General features: G+C 41.3%; 2 protein-coding genes across 2 annotated transcripts; both read left to right on the forward strand.

Moving 5' to 3' along the window:
• The first annotated feature begins 11,428 nt into the window (after window positions 1-11,428).
• Window positions 11,429-13,198, forward strand: LOC145404574 (uncharacterized). The gene has a single exon (XM_080276082.1). The coding sequence runs from the start codon at window positions 11,429-11,431 to the stop codon at window positions 13,196-13,198; it is 1,770 nt and encodes a 589-aa protein (XP_080132208.1).
• A 38-nt stretch (window positions 13,199-13,236) lies between these two features.
• LOC145404576 (uncharacterized) lies at window positions 13,237-15,225 on the forward strand. Its single transcript, XM_080276083.1, has one exon. It carries the CDS (start codon window positions 13,237-13,239, stop codon window positions 14,947-14,949), a length of 1,713 nt encoding a protein of 570 aa, XP_080132209.1. The 3' UTR covers window positions 14,950-15,225.
• Window positions 15,226-19,486: the final 4,261 nt, after the last annotated feature.

Raw genomic sequence — 19,486 nt, forward strand, 5'->3', positions numbered from 1 at the left:
TACTGTCAGGAGCTGATGTTGTTGGTTGTTTTCAATCTTGATATTTTGTAGGAATTTAATGTTGATTCGTAGACGAGGTTCGTATACGTTCGCTGCTACCAAATGTCATAAAGACTTTGTATCATAAAACAGCGACTTTGTATTTGCTTGTAGAGGCGTATATTTTAGACTTGTGGTCGAGCGGCTTTTATATCTTGTAGTAGTTTCCCCACCAGATGTCATGTAGTGACGGGAGAGGTAAAGAATAGTATGGGACTATTTTTATTTGTCTTGGAAATATTAAACAGGTCTCTCCCATGGGAAGAGTATAAGTCCCGGGTAGCTACCTCCCTGTCTCGCTATCTCTCTCTCTTTCTATTCTAAGGCTAATCTCCGTCTCGGCCTCTCTCTAGGGTCGCTTGTCTCCTTCTACTTTCTCTTTCCTAAAATCTGGTGTAGCAGGGGTGTGTCACGTGTGTTCCTCGTGGATCTTTGTTCACGAGAGGACTGCTGACAGCTAACTGCATCATCTCCTTACTGGCCGCTGTCGTCAGCTTTCCTCAGTGTTAAGAGTGTGTAAGCATGTCTAGCACTGCTCGATTCTCGCAGACACAACACCTTCTCATCATTTGACTTCCTGCTTCTATCTGTCTCTTTATCTATCTATCTATTATGGTTTGCAATTATAATATAGAGACCTACCACAGGTGAGGGAGTGGGCAACTCGCTCTAGTGACTAGCGTAGCAACAATAAACTAACGCTAGTGCTGTGAAACAAACCTGCCGTGTTTGAATTTTCGGATAAATTTCAGATTTTTGTGGTTAATCGAAATGAGAACGGTATAGTAAAACTTATGGTTAATGGCATATTACAGTTAAAAGAATTTCGGATAAAGGAGACTCCACTGTACCTCTCTTGTAAAATCTGCTTCCAAGAGATTAAGTGTGCTAATCCGACTCCGTGCCTTCTTTACCCCCGCACAATTGTTGACTTTATTCATCCATCCATCATCCAATCCTATGCCATCCCATGAGGGGCATAGGAGTTGGTCCTGACATTTAAGGTGAGAGTGACCAGCCTCACTCATCTCTGAGTGGCATTACGTGAGCAATAAACCCCAACCACCTCTTGGATACAAAGCTACACAGGCCCAATCCGATTGGAATGCCATGATTACCCACTGAACCGCCAGGCACAATAATTTGGTTAAATGGTTACCACCCAGTGTAGTACTGTAAGTGGATTCCTGGTGTACAGGAAACCATTTGGATTGTCACTCAGTCACAGCTCTTTTCAGTAAGGGGGAATAAAGGCTTTTTGTCTCAATGGCCCTCCTCTTACTGGCTTCCTTCAACCTCTGTCACTGCACTGCACTGATGCATCTTTTATCTTTTTTCTTTCAGTACTTCGCAGGCCACTGCTCCTCTGAACTGCCTGCTTGAATCCCTCCACCACTATGGTGGGTGCATAGTACCCATCTGGCAGCAAACTCTCATCTCATTCCTGTCCAACTTTTAATGCAAGAGTTTACTGTTACACTCAGTCCTTCATGTATGCAACAGATCAGCTCTGGAACTGTTTCCTCTGTCGGGATTTCTTACTGCCTGTGATCTCCAGTCTTTTAACCCCTTAACCGCAGGGTGTCACTTTCGTGACGCTCAGGAGCAATGGATCATACCGCGGGGCGTCACTTTTGCGATTCTGTGTTATTTTGAATTCTCCCGGGCTTTGAAGTGGTGGCTTGTATCATCTGTCAGTACTGCCAGTGTCCAACAATAGTCAGCACTCCTAATCTCATCTGTACTCCCATCCATTGTTGACATTTTAGCTACTTATCATCGTTCTTGACTCCCCTCTCTACCTCCCCTCCATTACCCTCTCCTCTCACCTGCCCAGCCGCACTGCGCTAAGCAAATCTTCCCCGGAATTTTCCACTGATTTCATCCATTGAAATAAACCCTATGCCCTATTCTTAAACAAAATAATATATACCAAAAAAAAAAAATAAGGTAACTGATTGTGCCATACACCTGGAGTTGGCTAATTATCACCTGGTAACACCCCACATGCACTTGTTCACTAATTTTCCCTGGTAATTTCCCCCTGAAATATGCCGTATAATCTGTTCTCGTAATAAGAATATATATAAGAAAGAAAGGGAGAAGCCTAAGTGATATTTACAGTCACCTGGAACTACCTAATTACCTGCCAATCATTTCACAGCATATAAATTAGCAGCTGTCACCTCGCTGACGTTGTCAACCCTTGGGGGCCCCATATCCGCCTCATCATTTAGTTCAGTGTTGTTTCTTGAGATGAAAGCACGAAGCATTCGCGCCCCTCCATTTCTGCCGCTTCTAGAACCCTGTGACCTATACCCCTACTAAACCTCGTGTGGGAAGGGGTAAAGGACTAAATGACTCTGCTGTGGAGCATGAACTGACTAATTTATCCATGAGAATGATGGACAATGACTACAATCTTTCTGGTGAATCGTGTGATGAGCCAGTGGAGGAAATGGTGATAAACTACGAGTGCTTCAGTGTCCCAAGTTCATCCTGGCTCCAAAGGAAAGGGGCCCTAATTTGCTGGAAGTGACAATGTATAACATAGTGTAAATAAAATAGAAATGTAAATAATTACTAATATAAGAATATGAGTACAAATACTTGGAGTAATGACAGTCAAAGCTTTGCTCTCTACGCTAGTTTACTGAACGAGAATGAAAATAAACTACTATTACTGAAGGAAACTTATGGATAAATACTGTATATATATATATATATATATAAGTGTAATAAAGTAATAGGAATATAAAGTGTGAGTGTATTTATGAATAATAAATGACAGAATACCAGCGGGGAACAAGCGCAAGTGGGAAGCTCTTACGCGCTCGTAATTTTCATTGCTTTCACAGTGTTTTTTTTTTTTTTTTTTTTTTTTTAAACTATTTGAAAATCATAGAATAGTGTTTCTAGTGATAATATCAGGCCGTGGTAATCATATTACAGGGTGTTGGGAAGTGTAAATTGGAGACTTCGTTACCCAACTTCAGAAGTCTCCACAGGTCCTATGGTACTCGACGAAGGCTCAGCAAACATCCCAGGAGAAAGCTGAAGGTATGTGCTATATGCATATATAATTATAATATTCTAGGACTAATAACTGATCTTTGGCAAATATTTTTACAAAGCCTGTCGGAGCGCGAATATTCTCGCAGGACACGCAAGGAGCGCCAAAACAACCCCGCGGTTTAGAGGTTAAACACAAAGTGTCTAGGTATCTCAAAATGAATGGATCTTGAATTTGGCTCTCTGTATGTTTTTATTTTTTCCTGGAGGGAACAATTTTGTGGGCTTCTGAGTGTTGGTTCCTTCTTCATTGCATTTAAAAAAAAAAAAAAAAAAAAAAAAAAAAAAAAAAAGCTCATTGACAGAATAAGAGTCCTCTATCTCTGTATACTTTTCATAGCACTTTTTCATGACTGGCATCATATTTCAGTATTACTCTTGCTACATGTCATTATGCGGGATGGAGGAATGACAGTACTAGACAAAGTTTGAGTAAAAAGGGTATAGTAGATTCTTGTGTGAGCCAGTTCTTCCTTCGTATATGCTGAATGCTCGTGGAGTATTTCATGTACTGTATTTATCATTTTCAGTAAACCAGGAAATCCTTTACAATGCTGGGTAATAACCTTTTAACCAACTAACACATGTTCCCTATGTGACAACAAGTGGGTTGACAGAGGGTTAGTGCCCCTCCCCAGAAAACAACTAACTAAATTACAAACAAGAAGCCTCGGACTAGGACTGACCAATGATGGCTAATAACCAAAGGACATAGTACGGATTGCAACATGGAATGTAAGGGGTGCAAATGATGAGATGCAAGAGTGAGAGAGATCGTCCGGGTGCTTGAGGGTGCAAAAGCTCATGGACAGAATAAGAGTATGTCTCTGCATACTTTTCATAGCACTTTTCCATAACTGGCATCATATTTTAGTACTGTATTAAGCTGTTGCTACATGTCATTATGCAGGATGGAGGAATGACAATATTAGACAGAGTTTGAGTAAAAAGGGTATAGTAGATTCATGTGTGAGCCAATTCTTCCTTCGTATATGCTGAATGATTTTGGGGTATCTCATGTACAGTATTTATCATTTTCGGCAAACCAGGAAATCATTTGTAATGCAGGGTGGTAACCTTACAACCAACCAACTCGTGTTCCCTACATGACATCATGTTTGTTGACAGAGGGTTAGTGCCCCTCCCCAGAAGACAACTAACCAAAAATGCAAATATGAAGCCTCGTACCAGGACTGACCAACAGGTGACGACTAAGGACCGAACAAAGGACATGGTACGGATTTTGACATGGAATGTAAGGGGTACGAATGATGAGGTGAAAGAGAGATTGTCCTGTTGCTTGAGGGTGCAAAAGCAGACATATGTGGAATAACTGAGACTAAATGGAGAGCTGAGAGACTGGGAGTATGGATGGGATATATGTGCAGCAGTAGGTGAGAATGAGAGGGTAAAAGAAAATTATGTATTGTTGTGTGCAGGAGATGTAAAGAGAATATATGAGAGTAAGGATCAGTTGGCTCAAAGATTGTGTGGGTAAGATTGAAAGTAGGACTACAAATATGGGCGATTATGTGTGTACCAATGCAAAATCTTGCAAGTAGTGTGAAAGAAGAGTTCTGGGCAAATGTGGAAGTGTTCATGGAAAATTTGAAAGGAATGAGAGTGTTTTTGATTGGAGATATGAATGGAAAAGTAGGGAATATGAATGTGGATGGAGTAGTTGGTGAGTGGGGTGTGACAGCCAAAAGTTGATGATAATGGCAGTGCTCTAGTGGACATTTGTGCAGGGAGGGGGTTGGTGATAGCCAATACCCTCTTTAGACGCAAAATGATCCACAGGTATACATGGTGAGTGTTGAGGAGGGTGGGTGTTGAACTTAACAGATGGAAGACAGTGATTGATTATGTGTGTGTGTGGATAACAGAATGAAATGTGTAATGGATGCAAGAGCATACATACAGTAGGCTGGGGGAGTGGACTTTCTGACCACCATGTGGCGGTGGTGAAAGTCAAGGTTCAAATGCAATGGAGGAATAGGAGAGAAGGACCGGAAGAAGTAGTCCATACAAGGAGGGTAGATAAGTTGCAAGAGGATGTAAAAAAGGGAGAACATAAGAGAGAAGTGGAGGAGCGACTGAGTAAATATGATTTAGAGCAGATGGGGGAGATGGAAAAAGTGTGCAAGATATTCACAGAAGAAACCTGTGCAGCATGTGAGGTGGTGTGTGGGATGAAGAGAAGACAAAAGAGGGTGTAAGGAACAGCATGGTGGAATGAAGAGGTGAGATAAGCTGTGGCACAAAAGAAGAAAGCATATAGTGAGTGGATGGGAAGAAGAGGCGTGGCAGAAGTTGAGAGATGGAAGAGAGTTGTATGTAGGGAGGAAGAGAGATAAGATTAGTAAGAGAGAGTAACAAGTGAGTGGATGATGAATTTGGAAGGAATTTGATTGTAAAGAGTGGGAAATGTAAGAAAATGTTCCGGAAAGAGGTAAAGAAAGTAAGACAGGGTGCTAAAGATGTTAGACAGGGAGTGAAAGATAAAAATGGTAGATTGTTAGTGGAGAAGGGAGAAAAAGTGAGCAGATGGAGAGAACACTTTCAGGATCTCTTAAACATAGAGAATGAAAGTGATGCGAGGATAAGTGGCTGGGGAATGGCTGGGAGAAGGAGAGAGGTGAGAAGAGAGGAAGAAATCAGCAGGAAGGAAGTAGTGGAAGCAGTGAAGAAAGTCAAAATGGGGAAAGCCCCAGGAATAGATGGGGCAAAAAGAGTGTGTGATAATCATAGGGGCATTGTCTTCTTAGTGTAGTAGGAAAAGTGTATGGTAGGATACTTACTGACAGAGTTAGGGAAATAACAGAGGAATTAGTTGGTCAAGAACAGTTAGTGGAAAAGTTTCGAGAGAAGGGAAAGAATTTGTATGTGGTCTTCATGGATTTGGACAAAGCTTATGACAGCGTGGATAGACAAGGAATGTGGAAAATACTAAGAATATATGGAGTAAATGGAAAGTTGTTGAATGCCATGAAGAGTATGTATGAGGGGGCTAAGGCTGCACTGCATGGGAATAGTGAATTGAGCGAGTTTTTATTTGAATGTTGGATTGAAATAGGGATGTGTCATGACTCTTGTGGTAGTTCAGTCAGTATATGGATGGGGTTATAAAAGAGATACAAGGTAGGGCAGTGGATTTTAGAGCATCCCTAATGAGTGAGGGCAGCATTTGGAAATACTGTACCCTCTGCTGTTGTTTGCAGATGATGCTGTATTGTCAAGTGAAGACAAAGGGGAACTGCAAGGCTTGATGAATGAGTTTGGAAATGTGAGTGAAAAACAGAATCTAAAGGTGAATGTAGGGAAGAGTAAAGTTATGGTTTTCAAGAGAAATGAAGTCACAGGTTGTGCAGTGAGGTTGGGTGATGAGGAAATGGAAAATGTGAGTGCATTTAAGTACATAGGTAGTGTGATGAGTAAGGATGGAAGTTTGGTGGGTGAAGTGCTTGAAAGGGTATAACATCAAGAAAGGTTGCTGGTTCTTTGAAAGCGATGATAAAAAACAGAAGTGAACATAGAAGTAAAAAAGTCACTGCATGACATTATTGTGACACCAAATGTAACGTATGAAAGTGAAGCTTGGACTTTGTTGGAAGGACACAAGTCTAAATTAAGAGCAGTGGAAATTATTTATTTGAAAGGAGCATGAGACTTACATGGAAAGACAGACTGACAAATGAGGAAGTGTGGGAGCATTGTAGTGTGGATGTGGCTGTGACAGAAAGCATTAGGAGAAATGCATTAAGGTTTGGCCATGTGGGGAGGATGGAGAATCTGATGAGAGTGTATGTGAGTGAGGTGGAAGGGGGGGAGAGGGAGGGGAAGGGTGCAGGACAACATGGAGAGGAATGGAGTGGAGAGGTATATGAGATAGAAGGGTGTGAACTGGGAGCAGGGCAGTGAAATGGCAGGGGACCGAGTGACAAAGGTGCAATTTGTTTATGGCCACCCCGTACAGGATTGAGGCGTCTGGCAGTAGATAGACTGATAGATCATTGAAGGTAGTAGTTATTAGTAGTAGCACTGGTAATTATTTGTGAGTCATTGTTAGTAGAGTGCTTAAAAGTAGTGCTCAGGAGATAGAAATAATTACATGAGGAAAAGATCTCATGGGGTGCTTATGCAGTAGTAGTAGTAGTAGTTGTTCCCTTGCCAGTCTGGCCGAACAGCCCCGAGTCCCTTAGGAAGGCCATGGCCAAGACCAGGCTTTCCCACAGAGCTCTCAAAGAGTGAATGTTGTGTTGTTGGCATAGGTGGCTGTGTGCAATACAGTCTTCCATAATGTGCTTAATAGTATGGGGTGCTGTGTTGCATCCTGGACAGGCATCAGCGACGGAGTCATTCAGCCTCTTCTGGTAGCTTAAGAGGGCCGGATGGTGCCCACATCTCATCCTGGCCAGGTGGACCCTGTCCTCATGAGGAAGATGGGATTCAGAAGGGTGGATGTCAGGAGGCCTTGCATGCAGCTGTGTGTTGTCTTTAAGTGACTGAATGGAGCGGCGAGTGATCTGAGTGTGGATATGCTTGTGGAAGCTGGTCTGAGGTGGGCGAGGGGTGAGAGATGACAGTATTTCTGTATGGTATCATGTGCTGGGTGTTGTTTTGATGTTCCTTGGTGTGGGTGGATGTGCTGCCATGTACTGTAGTGGATATTCTGGATTTGTGGAGGTGGCAGCAAGAAACTGGGTGCCTCTAATGGCTAGGTGATCCTTGACTTTGAGGACTTTGGTTTCTTGATGTAGGTGGTCTGTGGGTGTAGTAGCTGTGCAGCCAGTGATTTTTTTTAAGGCCTTGTTCTGTATGGTCTGTAGTGTTATAGTGTGTTTTGGTGAGGTTAGAAGCCCAGGCAGGGCTTGCATAATTCATCACTGAACGTTTGTATTGTTTGTATACTGTGGTGGTGGTTTCTTTTCTTGTGTCCGAATGTTGTATGGGCAAATGACCTCAAAGCATTGAGTCTTAGTGTTATTTTATTTTTAATGTTTGTGATGTGTTGTTTAAATGACATTGATGTATTGTATGTTACACCAAGGAATTTGGGTGTGTGTGTGTGGTAGGGGAGTGTTGTTTATGGTGAGGTGTGGGATGTGACTGTGTTCTGCTGTCCAGTTTGTGAGAATAGTCACTGTAGATTTGGTTGGGGCTATTTTGAGCCTGTTTGTGGTGAACCAGTCGTGTAGTGTGTTGAGGTAAGGTTGAATGATGTGTACAGATGTGTTTGCATTTTGGTGTTATATTATCTGCATAGGAAGCTATGTGTATTTGTGGTGTGTGGGGTGTGGGAACGTCATGCATGTATAGGTTAAAGAGTGTAGGGAACAAAACAGATCCTTGGGGGATGCCATTTGTGAAGTTTCTGATGTTAGAAGACTGACCAGCAAATGTTACGTGTCCACATCTGCCTGCTAAGTAGTTTGCCAGCCATCTTTTTGTGTTATTGTGCATGTTTGTGTTGAGTATTTTGTTTGTGAAGTTGTGGCGGGGGATGGCATGAAACGCTTTGCTAATGTCTAGTGTGATTAGGAGTGTTCTGTGTGGTGGCCTAGCTGAATTCATGCCATCGAAAACTCTCTGTATAAGATCTGTAAGAAGGGTGTTTGTGGAGTGTAGTGGCCTAAAGCCATGTTGTGACTGGGCTAGGGGAATGTGAGGTGTGACTAGTTGTAGTACCAGTCATTCAGTGACTTTAGAGGGGGTGCAGAGGAGTGTGATGGGGCAGTGTGAGGAGGGTAACAGGGGGTCTTTGTTGGGTTTAGGGATAGTGATGATATTGCCATGCTTCCAGATGTTGGGTATTATGTTGTGTGAGTAGCTGTGGTTTGATATGTTGGTGAGTCCTTGAATGCCTTGTGGTCCTAGGTGTTTAAGGTGAATGTTGCTTATGTTGTCTGGTCCACAGGCAGATGAGTGATTGAGGTCGTTAATGATGTGCTTCGTCTGGTTGTAAGTGAAAGGTGCGTAGTCTGGGTCTGTGGGGAACTGTCTCTTATGTCGGATGATATGTCGGTCTTCGGGATGGGGGTTTAGATGGCTGACTTGTGAAAAGTGATTGATGAGAGTGTTTGCTTGTTGTTTGTTTGAGGGTATGGTGTCTGTTGTTGTGATGGCAGCGTGTGATTGTGTGGTGTTGCTGTTGGAAATTGTTATGCTGTTTAGTGTTTTGTAGAGTTTGCTGATGTTTGTTTTGTGGTCAGGTGTTTGGAGGTAATTTTTCCAGTTTAGTGTTTGCTGTTCTGATATTTTATTGTTTATTTCAGTGTTGAGTTCTTGTATTTGTTGTATGGTGTCTTGTGTATGGGGTGTTGGGGAGTATCGCAGTGTGTCCCGTTGTCTGATGAGGCCTTGAATTTCTGGTGTGAAGTTGGGGTTGTGTCTCTTTCTGTTAGTGTTTCGAGATGTTGTTCTGTATCAGTTACAAAGGCCTCCCAGTTGGCTCTCTTATAATTAGTATACCCTGTGTGTTTGTGGCCAGCTGGGGTGATTCTGGTTTTGGTAGTGATGATGATTGTGAGGTGATCAGAACCTAGGGTTCTGACCACTCTCCATGATGTAGTGAGGGTGAGGTTTGAGGAGCAGAAGGTGATGTCTGGAGATGATGGGAGGAAGAGGGCTTGATGTGGGATATGGGTATGTTGGTCTAGACTGTTTAGTATGAAAAGATGATCTGTCTGGGATTGTAGTACCAGCCTTCTGTCTGTGTCAGGGTTGTTGACATGCCAGGCTGACGACTTGGCATTGAAATCACCACCCAGGATGGTGTTGGGTATGTTAGTGATGTGGTGTATCTGTGGAGAGCAATTGTGTGGTACTGTGGGGGACAATTAGGGGAGAATGTATGTGTTAGCAATTGTTATGTGTGATTTGTTACCAGTGCATATTTTAATTGATTGTATTTCTTTTGTGGTGTCATGTGGGGGGAGAAGTGACTTTGTGTGTGCACTGGTATCTGCAAAGTTGATGGATTTGTGTACCAGGGTGATGAGTCCACCGCCTCCGCCATCGGCCCGGTCTTGTCGAATGGTGGTGAAGTTATGAAATGTCTGTGTTTTCTGTGCTCTGTGTAGTTTTGTTTCTTGTAAGATGGCAATGTGTATGTTCTGTTGTTTGATGAATTGTGTGAGTTCATGTTTTTTGGTGTTTATGTCATCTATGTTTAACTGAAGGATGTTTATGTTGTGTGTCCAATGTGTGTTGGCTGCTGCAGCATGGGGGGGAGGTGGTGTGGGTGGAAGGGATGGGGTAGGGGGAGGTTGTGATGGAGGTAAGGGTTGAGGTGGAATAGGATGGGTTGGAATGGGAGGAGTTGGGGGACTGGATGGTGTGGGAAGGGTCGGTGGGTTTGGCTGTTGAGGTGTGAAGGAAGTAGGAGTAGGATTGGAAAGGGGGTTGATGGGTGGGGGGAAGGAGCATAAGGAGCAGGTCCAGGTGTTTGTGTAATGTTTTCTGGATGCAAGTGTTGTGCAGGTGTAATGGGTCCAGTTCTTGCAGGAGTTGCACTGAACTGAACCCTTTGTCTGTTGGCACGACGTGATAGGTTTTGAGCATGTTGGACATATGTATTTGTTGGTGGGTCCTGGATTGCTCTCAATGTCCCCGGCTAGAAGAAGTCGTCGAGAAATGACAGCCGAGGAGACATTTGGTGTAGAAAAAACGGTGTTGTTGTGTGTGTTGTGTTGGGAGATGTGGTACTTGCCCGGGCGACCGAAGCCACTCCCAGGTACTCGAGCCCTGTGAGGGGCTGGGGGGATTTGCAGTGGTTTGGCCCCCATGCTGTCCTCCTCTTCTCTTCGACAGCCTCTGGGGGGTAGACCCACGACGAAGATGCCACCGTTCCAGGTCCTGCTTATGCAGTTATTAACTTCTGTGTTTATGAGTTTGGTTTTGGTGGTAATTCTTGCACAAATAAGTCTTAGGGAAAGGAGGGGAACCTCCTGTATCTGTATTTCAGTATGAAATATTGTATTTTTAATGTACAATGGTTATACTCCATTATCATATTAAATTTTTGACTGCTGAGGGGTTCCCCTCACAGCTTGACGTCGTCATGTAGTATCAAGAATAAAATACTGGTATATGAGCATGAATCATAACATGAATAGTTAATGGGTTAAACCAAAACAGTTTCTGTACACTGACTGCTTCAACTTCTCCTTAATGGAACTGAATTATCATTAAATTATCTGGCTGTGTCATGAGTTCAGCACCAAATGTAACATTAGCAGTCTAGTGACTAATCATAGTGTATGGGATTATATATGTTGGTCACTTTTGTTTGTTTTGTTTCAGATTACAATGCACAATGGAGCAGCACATCTGTTACATCTGCCATGACCGACGCCGGCTGGCTGACACTGATACTTCAGTGGTAAAAATAGGGAACAGATCTGATTCAGAGACACTGAAAGAGACACTCATTAGAGCTCTGTCCTTTGGGTATTTAGAGAGTGATTTAAATGAACATGAATCAACAAAACTGAATAGTGGAGTGTGTGTCATATCCCTCAGTGCACGTTTTGACGGTGCTTTGGAGGTGGTCAGTGAAACAGTGTTTCATGATTTTGTTGTTATATGCAGAAGATGTGAAAACCTTCTGAGAGATTTTGAATATCATGAAAGAACTTCAGCCAAGATTGCTGATGAAATTAGAAGATTTTTGACAAAACAAGATAGCTGTGAAGGAGAAGGAATAAAATGTGAAGTAACAGATTCAGATTTCAAGCCTGTTGTCAGAAAAAAGCATACTCAAAGTCTTGATGAGAGACAGGGGATTTTAGCAGCATTCAGAGCCTTAAGAAAGTCTGGCATATCCAGTAGAAAAAAACGAGGAAGAAAGAGGAAAAGTGAAACGCTGTCTGCCACAGCAGCCAGTGAAGCTGAAAATGAGGAGGATGAAAGAGACTTAGAGAATGAGGAAGAAGAGAAACAAGAAGATAATGTGACAGCATCACGGTGCAGCAAAAGAATTCAGAGGAGGAGAGAAGATGGTTTAGTTATAAGATGGGGGGATGCCATGTTTGAAAATGATTATGATCCTTTGGAATGTGAAACTGAACTGGAAGATTCTCATGCTAGTGATATAGACTTGTCTAGAGATGATTTTCAGCCAAGAAGGAGAAGGGGCAGAAAAGCAAATAAATTAATAACGAATGTCAGTCCATTCAATAAGACAGATCGAGAAGGACAGGATTCAACAGGCTTGAAATATCGGTGTCCATTCTGCAACAAATATTACACTCCTTCAAACTCTCGCTTCCATAATTGCACATCATATAAAAATCAGCTGAGGTGCCGTGTGTGTAATATATTTTTCACTTCATACATAAGACTTGAAAAACACTTGGAAGTAATACATCTGAAGGAAAAACAGATTCACTGTCCCATAGATACCTGTGCCTTTGAGTGTATATCAGAACCAGCCATGACAATGCACAACCACTTCCATTTCCTTGCTTCATGTGAGGGTTTAGATGGTATATATAACATGGAGGGCAGTTCAGTTGATTCCGGTTTAGGTAAAGTCAGTCATGGTGGTATGGGTGAAGTCACTGTGATGGATGATGTGCAAGGCATTGTAACATCACCTAACATTGCTGACCAGGTTTCTTTCTTATTAGATGAGAAGAGCTTTCTTTCTGATGGACAGCCAATTAACATAACTACAGATAAAATAAAAAGAAAGGTTGAAGAAAAAGTAGGTGTGTTTTTTGTGGAGAAACATTGTAAGAATGAAGATAGAGAAGGACAGAAAATGTCTGTAAACACTGCAGAAACAAAGTCTGGACTTGCATCAGTTCAGACACCTGTTGGTAAAAATTTCCAGTGTCCATTCTGTGACTTAACTTTCCAGTCCAAGAAACTGATACAAGAGCATGTTTTTGAAGTTCATAAGCTTCAAGTAAAGGGTAGAAGTGGTGCCATGTCTGTTGCACATGAAATCAAAGAAATGGCAGATAAATATGACAGTGGAAGCTCTGATGATTCTGTTGTTTTCAGTGCAGAGAATGATAGTTTTAATGTAAAAAAAAACTTCAGTGTAGCTTCAGAGGAAAAGACTGTAGCAGAAAAATAACTAAAGGAAAAATTAGACAAATTCCAAGAGAACAAGAAATGACTCATAAAGTTAGTCCTTTGGCACCAGAATATTGTAATAATGTGGACAGTAAAATATTGAAAAATTCATATTTTAAAAGTGGTGAAACTTACAGTGGTAATGGAACCTTACATGGGAAAATTAAAACAAAAAGGGAACTGGTGTGTACTAAGAGGCAGCATCAGTGCTTAAAGTGCTCAAAGGTTTTCCCCTCAAGTGCACATTTAAAAGAACATGAAGTGAGTCACTCTAAAAAGCAGCCTTTCAAGTGTCCAGCGTGTAATCAAGGGTTCAAAAGGAAAAATGCACTAAATAAGCACACCAGATTATACCATCCAGATGGACAGTCTGAAGTACACTGTACTTGTGGTAAAATATTTGCCTCCCAAGATTTGATGAAAAAACACAAAGCATGCAGTGGTGATCACAGGCTGTTGGTGTGTTCCAAGTGTGGTGCCATGTACAAAACTCAGACTAGCCTTGAGAGCCATATGCTGCTGCACAGTGAGAGTAAAACTTGCAACCTTAACAGCTCCTGGCCTTTCACTTGCCAGCACTGCAAGGAAAAGTTCAGCAGTCGGGCCTCATTAAGCAGCCATATTTCCAATTCTCACAGTACTATTAGTTTCAGGTGTCCAGAGTGTAACAAGGTTTGTAAAACCAGGCAGTTACTGAAGCAGCACTGTGCAAGAAAGCATAAACTTGGCAGTAAGGAGTTTTGTTGTCCAGTTTGTAGAAAAGTGTTCCATCTCTTAAAAGATCTTCGACGTCATATGCATTCGCATAACCCAAGTGGCTTGCGTGATTGTCCAGTGTGCCATTCAAAATTCAAGACATACTCAACATTACGCTCACATTTAAAAATTCATACTAAAGATAAACCATATGACTGCTCTGTGTGTCTGCTTCCCTGTCCTACTGTAGATGCCTTAAAAATTCATTTACTTGCTCAACATAATATTAAAGTTGAGAATAATATAGATGAAAACTGGGATCGGAAGTGCTTCTTGTGTGGTCAGATTTTTTTGCGTAGGTCTGGTCTCGTGTGTCACATGAAGTCGCATTTTGACACTGATGACACAGAACTCTTGTTTATGGAAAGTTCAGATGAGGAAGTGGTCCTTGAAGGCAACCCAATAGAGAACAGAGTGGATCATATTAAACATTATGATGTTTCCATGGGAGTCAGTCAGTTAAAGGAAGTTAACTTAATTCCTCCCAGCTCTTCTGCAGTGTATAATAAAGCTGATGAAAGGATACTGGAGCATGTTGAAACAGTTATTGTAGATGTTAGTTGTAAATCAGGTAACGATAAACTGAGTGTGAAGAAACCAGAAAGTAGCGCACATTCTGAAACTGATAATATCATTGATGAAAATGTAGTCACTGTACAAAGCGCTGAATGTCTTGAGGTACCACGTGGTTGGGATGAAGATCAGTCCTCTTCTTGGTCTGGTGCTTCTGGTAGCTCTGATACCCAGTGCGTGGAAGCTGAAGACAAAGCTCATATTTCTAAAAATGACAGTTGCACCACACATGAAGTGAGTGTAAGCTTGAAAGCATTTGACAGCAGTACAGATGATGAGACAAAGTACATCTGTGGCTCATGTACTTTGGTGTTTACTGATGTAACTGAACTTCAAACACATTTATTAACATGTTATAAACAGGATGGTACTGATGACTACATTGTTGTCTTTGAAGTTGATGATGACACAAAAAGTAGTTAAAGATAAGCTGCTAGTTATTGATAGTGCTGAATAAAATGCAGCACTCACTAATTTCAGTTGTAACTGAAGAGCACTATGAATATATTATAGCTGAGTTGGGCTTGGCCATCTAGTCTGTACTGTATTTAGAAAGGGTGTATGGTAAAGTTATCTTTGTATGCATACAAAACACAGTACTGTACTGCAAATATTGTAATGTGACAACAGTGCAGGTCTTAATCAAGGTTTCAAACTGTTATTCTTGCCATATGTATTAATTCAGATAACATTTTTCACTTCTGGCACTTTCAGATGGCAATTACTTGGAGTGTTTATAAAGGTTATTTGGATGCTAAAGTATTTATGGTGCACTAACCACTTAAAAGTTATTTTATAATAAAGAGAATATGTGACCCTCAAGAAAATGAGTACCTTAATTTCGTAAACCTGATGTATTAGTAGGTGTGTGTTGTGTCATGTTGGCAAGACTTGCTGAAGATTTATGAAGGCTCATTTTTAATGAAATTTAAATATTCAAATGTTCCCTCCCTCACCCTGTAATCAGTTTAGTTCTCATCCTTTTGTATGGCAGATCAGTACTGCACCCTTTGATTACCATGCTATTTGATGGACATGAGCCATACAAATCATTACTGAAACATACAGTGACATTACGGGAGTTCAGTGCAGTACTGTATATTATGAATTTGGTAATGCCATTATTATAATTACAGTATCTGTACTAGAGTTAGTGTGTATGGCATTGAAAAACCAGTGTAGTGTACAAAGTAAATGTAGAAATACAACTGAGATGGGGAAAATGTTGCAGTGGGAAAGAAAGGTGATGGATAGTGAAATAAATTATTATAAACAAGAAAGTTATTACTTGATAACACCTAGCATTTTTAGTTGGGAAATGAACTGGTGGTGACATATTTCAGAATCATAATTCTGAATCTTTGCTCACTCGCGGGAATGTCTCCACCAGGTGATGGTCATGATAGAATTGTCTGTCAGCTACTTTGTCTGCATATGCCTCTCTCAGTCTTAGTCAGTCCTCATCCTCTTCCATCTCTGTCATTAATTTATAATTCCACTCGTTTCTTCCACATATTCCTGCATCCCTCAATGCAAACAATATTTCTATCTCTAAAAGTACTGAAAATTTTGGTGTTTCACTTAACAGTACCCTCAGTTGGACCCCTCTTATTAGATCACTTGCCAAAACTGCTTCAAACAAACTTGGATTATTGTACAGAATCCATAACATCTTCACTGACGAGCAGTTAGCTGTAATTTACAAGAGACATGTGTCCTTTCTGCTTGAATGTTGCTCATCCTCGTGGAGTGGATGTAGAAAGGTTGCACTAAAACAACAAAATTTGGAACAGAGCTATAAGAATCATTAATAACCCAGCAATTACAGATGAACTACCTTCCCTGTGAGTAAGATGGAATGTTCCCTCCCTTGCATTGTTTTACAGATACATATATGTCAAATGTTCAGACAAAGTTGCATCCATTGTGTCATCTCTCCTTGTCTTTTCCTGTGCTACATGAGCATCTGATAGCATTCATGGCTGAGTTGTGACTCTGCCGCATTGCAGAAATTTGGTCTATCAAAATTCCTTTATTCCCTGAACTGCTTCCCTTTTGAACTATCATCCTCAGAATACTTTTCCTTTAAACTTCAATCAACAGCAGTTCAAGTCCAACCATTACAGATTTTTTATGAATGGAGGACATCAGTAATCTGGTGTATGGATTATTATTTTTTTCTTATGAAATTTGTTTTTCCATCCTCTTTTCATCTTCTGTAAGAAAAAAAAATATCCTACAATACTTTCATTCTTAGTTACATCCCTAGTTTTTTTTTTTTTTTTTTTTTTTTGTACTTAAGTGCATTTGATTATACCATTTATTGATTTATTTATTCATTATATTGTTAGTTTTTTTTTTTTTTTTAATAATAACTACACCATTTGGAGGAATCCTTCCACAAGAGGCTTCAAATCACATTTGACACCACACAGGTATTAGAATGATAATGGGAAAACTAATCCCACACTCAGAGAGCTGAGGAGGGGATGCATTGGTACTTGCCTCCACTTACAGTACATTGATCCCTTTTATCGCGCATTATTGGTACTGCACCTAGTGTGTTTTAACGAAATTACACAATAAAAAAAGCACAGAATCTATGGGATGTATCATAATTGATATCAGGCACCACAGTTATAAACCTAAATTTCCACTTGTACAGGTACACCTGTGCTTACATAAATTCAAGTTATGTAAGTTTGGAGATACATTAAACTAGTTTCAAAAATAAAAATATGTATTCCACGTATTTAAAATGTGTACCAAGTCCTACTTCGTTAGTCAGGCACCAGGTTGCGTCTTTGCATTTCCTGCCTTTCAGTATGTTGTACCAGCAGGTACACAGTTGTGTTTTGTATTATTTAGACCCTCAGCATGTCTCAGAAATGAAAGAGTGGTGGTGATGGTGTGAGCAGGAGCAAAAAATGACACATTATAATAACAGAAACAACAATGGAGATCGAGCTTTAGAAAACTGTAAACAATAATGGGAGGGGAACCCCTGGAGATGAAGTAAGGACCAGATGGAAAGAATACAGTATTTGGAAAGTCTGAACATCAATGGAGATCGAGCTTTAGAAAACTGTGAACAATAATGGGACGGGAACCCATGGAGATGAAGTAAGGACCAGATGAAATGAATACAGTATTTGGAAAGTCTGATGAATGGGAATGGAGAGAGCAAAGGGACTCTTAACATGATTGATTTTGGGGGTATACAGAGAAGGAATGCAGAGCCAGGAAACGTGGCACCTGCAGAGGTGAAGAACACTGTGAAGCAGTTGAAAAATGGGAAAGCAGCTAGGGCTCATGAGGTGTATGCAGAGATGATTAAATGTAGTGGAGAGAGTGGAATGAAGTGCTTGTTGGAGGTATATAAGAAGACATGGATGAGTGAAACTGTGCCAGTAGAGTGGAAAATGGCAGTGACTGTACTCCTGCACAAAAATAAAGGTGAGCGAAATGAGTGCAAGAATTATCGTGGTAACCATATAACCAAACCATATGTGCTCCCTATGTGTCAACAAGTGGGTTGGTGGAGGGTTAGTGCCCCTCCCCATAAAATAAATAACTCCATTCAAGTGGCCACCTCTTACGGGATTATGGCATCTGGCAATAGATAGATAGATAAATAGATAGAAGTGAGAGAGAGATCAGAAGTCATAGTGGGAGTAGTAGTAGTAGTAGTTGTTCCCTTGCCAGTCTGGCCGAACAGCCCCGAGTCCCTTTGGAAGGCCATGGCCGAGACCGGGCTTTCCCACAGAGCTCTCAAAGAGTGAATGTTGTGTTGTTGACGTAGGTGATTGTGTGCAATGCATTCTTCCATAATGTGCTTAATAGTATGGGATGCTGTGTTGCATCCTGGACAGGCATCAGCGACGGAGTCATCCGGCCTCTTCTGGTAGCTTAAGAGGGTTGGATGGTGCCCACATCTCAGCCTGGCCAGGTGGATCCTGTCCTCACGAGGAAGATAGGATTCAGAAGGGTGGATGTCAGGAGGCCATGCATGCAGCTGTGTGTTGTCTTTAAGTGACTGAATGAAGCGGCGAGTGATCTGAGTGTGGATATGCTTCTGGAAGCTGGTCTGAGGTGGATGAGGGGGGAGAGATGACAGTATTTGTGTATGGTATCGTGTGCTGGGTGTTGTTTCAATGTTCCTTGGTGTGGGTGGATGTGCTGCCATGTACTGTAGTGGATGTTGTGGGTTTGTGGAGGCTGCAGCAAGAAACTGGGTGCCTCTCATGTCCGGGTGGTCCTTGACTTTGAGGACTTTGGTTTCTTGATGTAGGTGGTCTGTGGGTATAGTAGCTGTGCAGCCTGTGATTATTTTTAGAGCCTTGTTCTGTGTGGTCTGTAGAGTGTTGTAGTGTGTTTTGGTGAGATTAGAAGCCCAGGCAGGGCTTGCATAATTCATCACTGAACATATGTATTGTTTTTATACCGTGGTGGTGGTTTCTTTTCTTGTGTCCGAATGTTGTATGGGCAAGTGACCTCAAGGCATTAAATCTTGGTGTTATTTTATTTTTAATGTTTGTGATGTGTTGTTTAAATGACATTGATGTATTGTATGTTACACCAAGGATTTTAGGTGTGTGTGTGTGTGGTAGGGGAGTGTTGTTTATGGTGAGGTGTGGGATGTGACTGTGTTCTGCTGTCCAGTTTGTGAGAATAGTCACTGTAGATTTGGCTGGGGCTATTTTGAGCCTGTTTGTGGTGAACCATTCATTTAGTGTCTTGAGGTAAGGTTGAATGATGTTCTTACCTTACCTAATTGTTCTTACCTAATTGTATCTTTACAGGAATTAGTCAAGCTGGTACTGTCCTGTGTCTTAAACCATATTTATCGTACATATCCTTAAATTTGTGAATTGTTTTGGCACACACTATTTCATTTGGTAGTGCATTCCATTGATCAATTGCTCTGTTTGGGAAACTGAATTTCCTTACGTCTTTATCA

This window comes from Coenobita brevimanus, chromosome 64 (genome assembly GCF_032717465.1).
Source record: "Coenobita brevimanus isolate Jiangsu-jjx chromosome 64, ASM3271746v2, whole genome shotgun sequence".
NCBI classification, from domain to species: Eukaryota; Metazoa; Arthropoda; class Malacostraca; order Decapoda; family Coenobitidae; genus Coenobita; species Coenobita brevimanus.

What these genes read in the sequence shown, in the direction of transcription:
- LOC145404576 (XM_080276083.1), top strand. Translation starts at nt 13,237, where the DNA reads ATGACTCATAAAGTTAGTCCTTTGGCACCAGAATATTGTAATAATGTG.
- LOC145404574 (XM_080276082.1), top strand. Translation starts at nt 11,429, where the DNA reads ATGGAGCAGCACATCTGTTACATCTGCCATGACCGACGCCGGCTGGCT.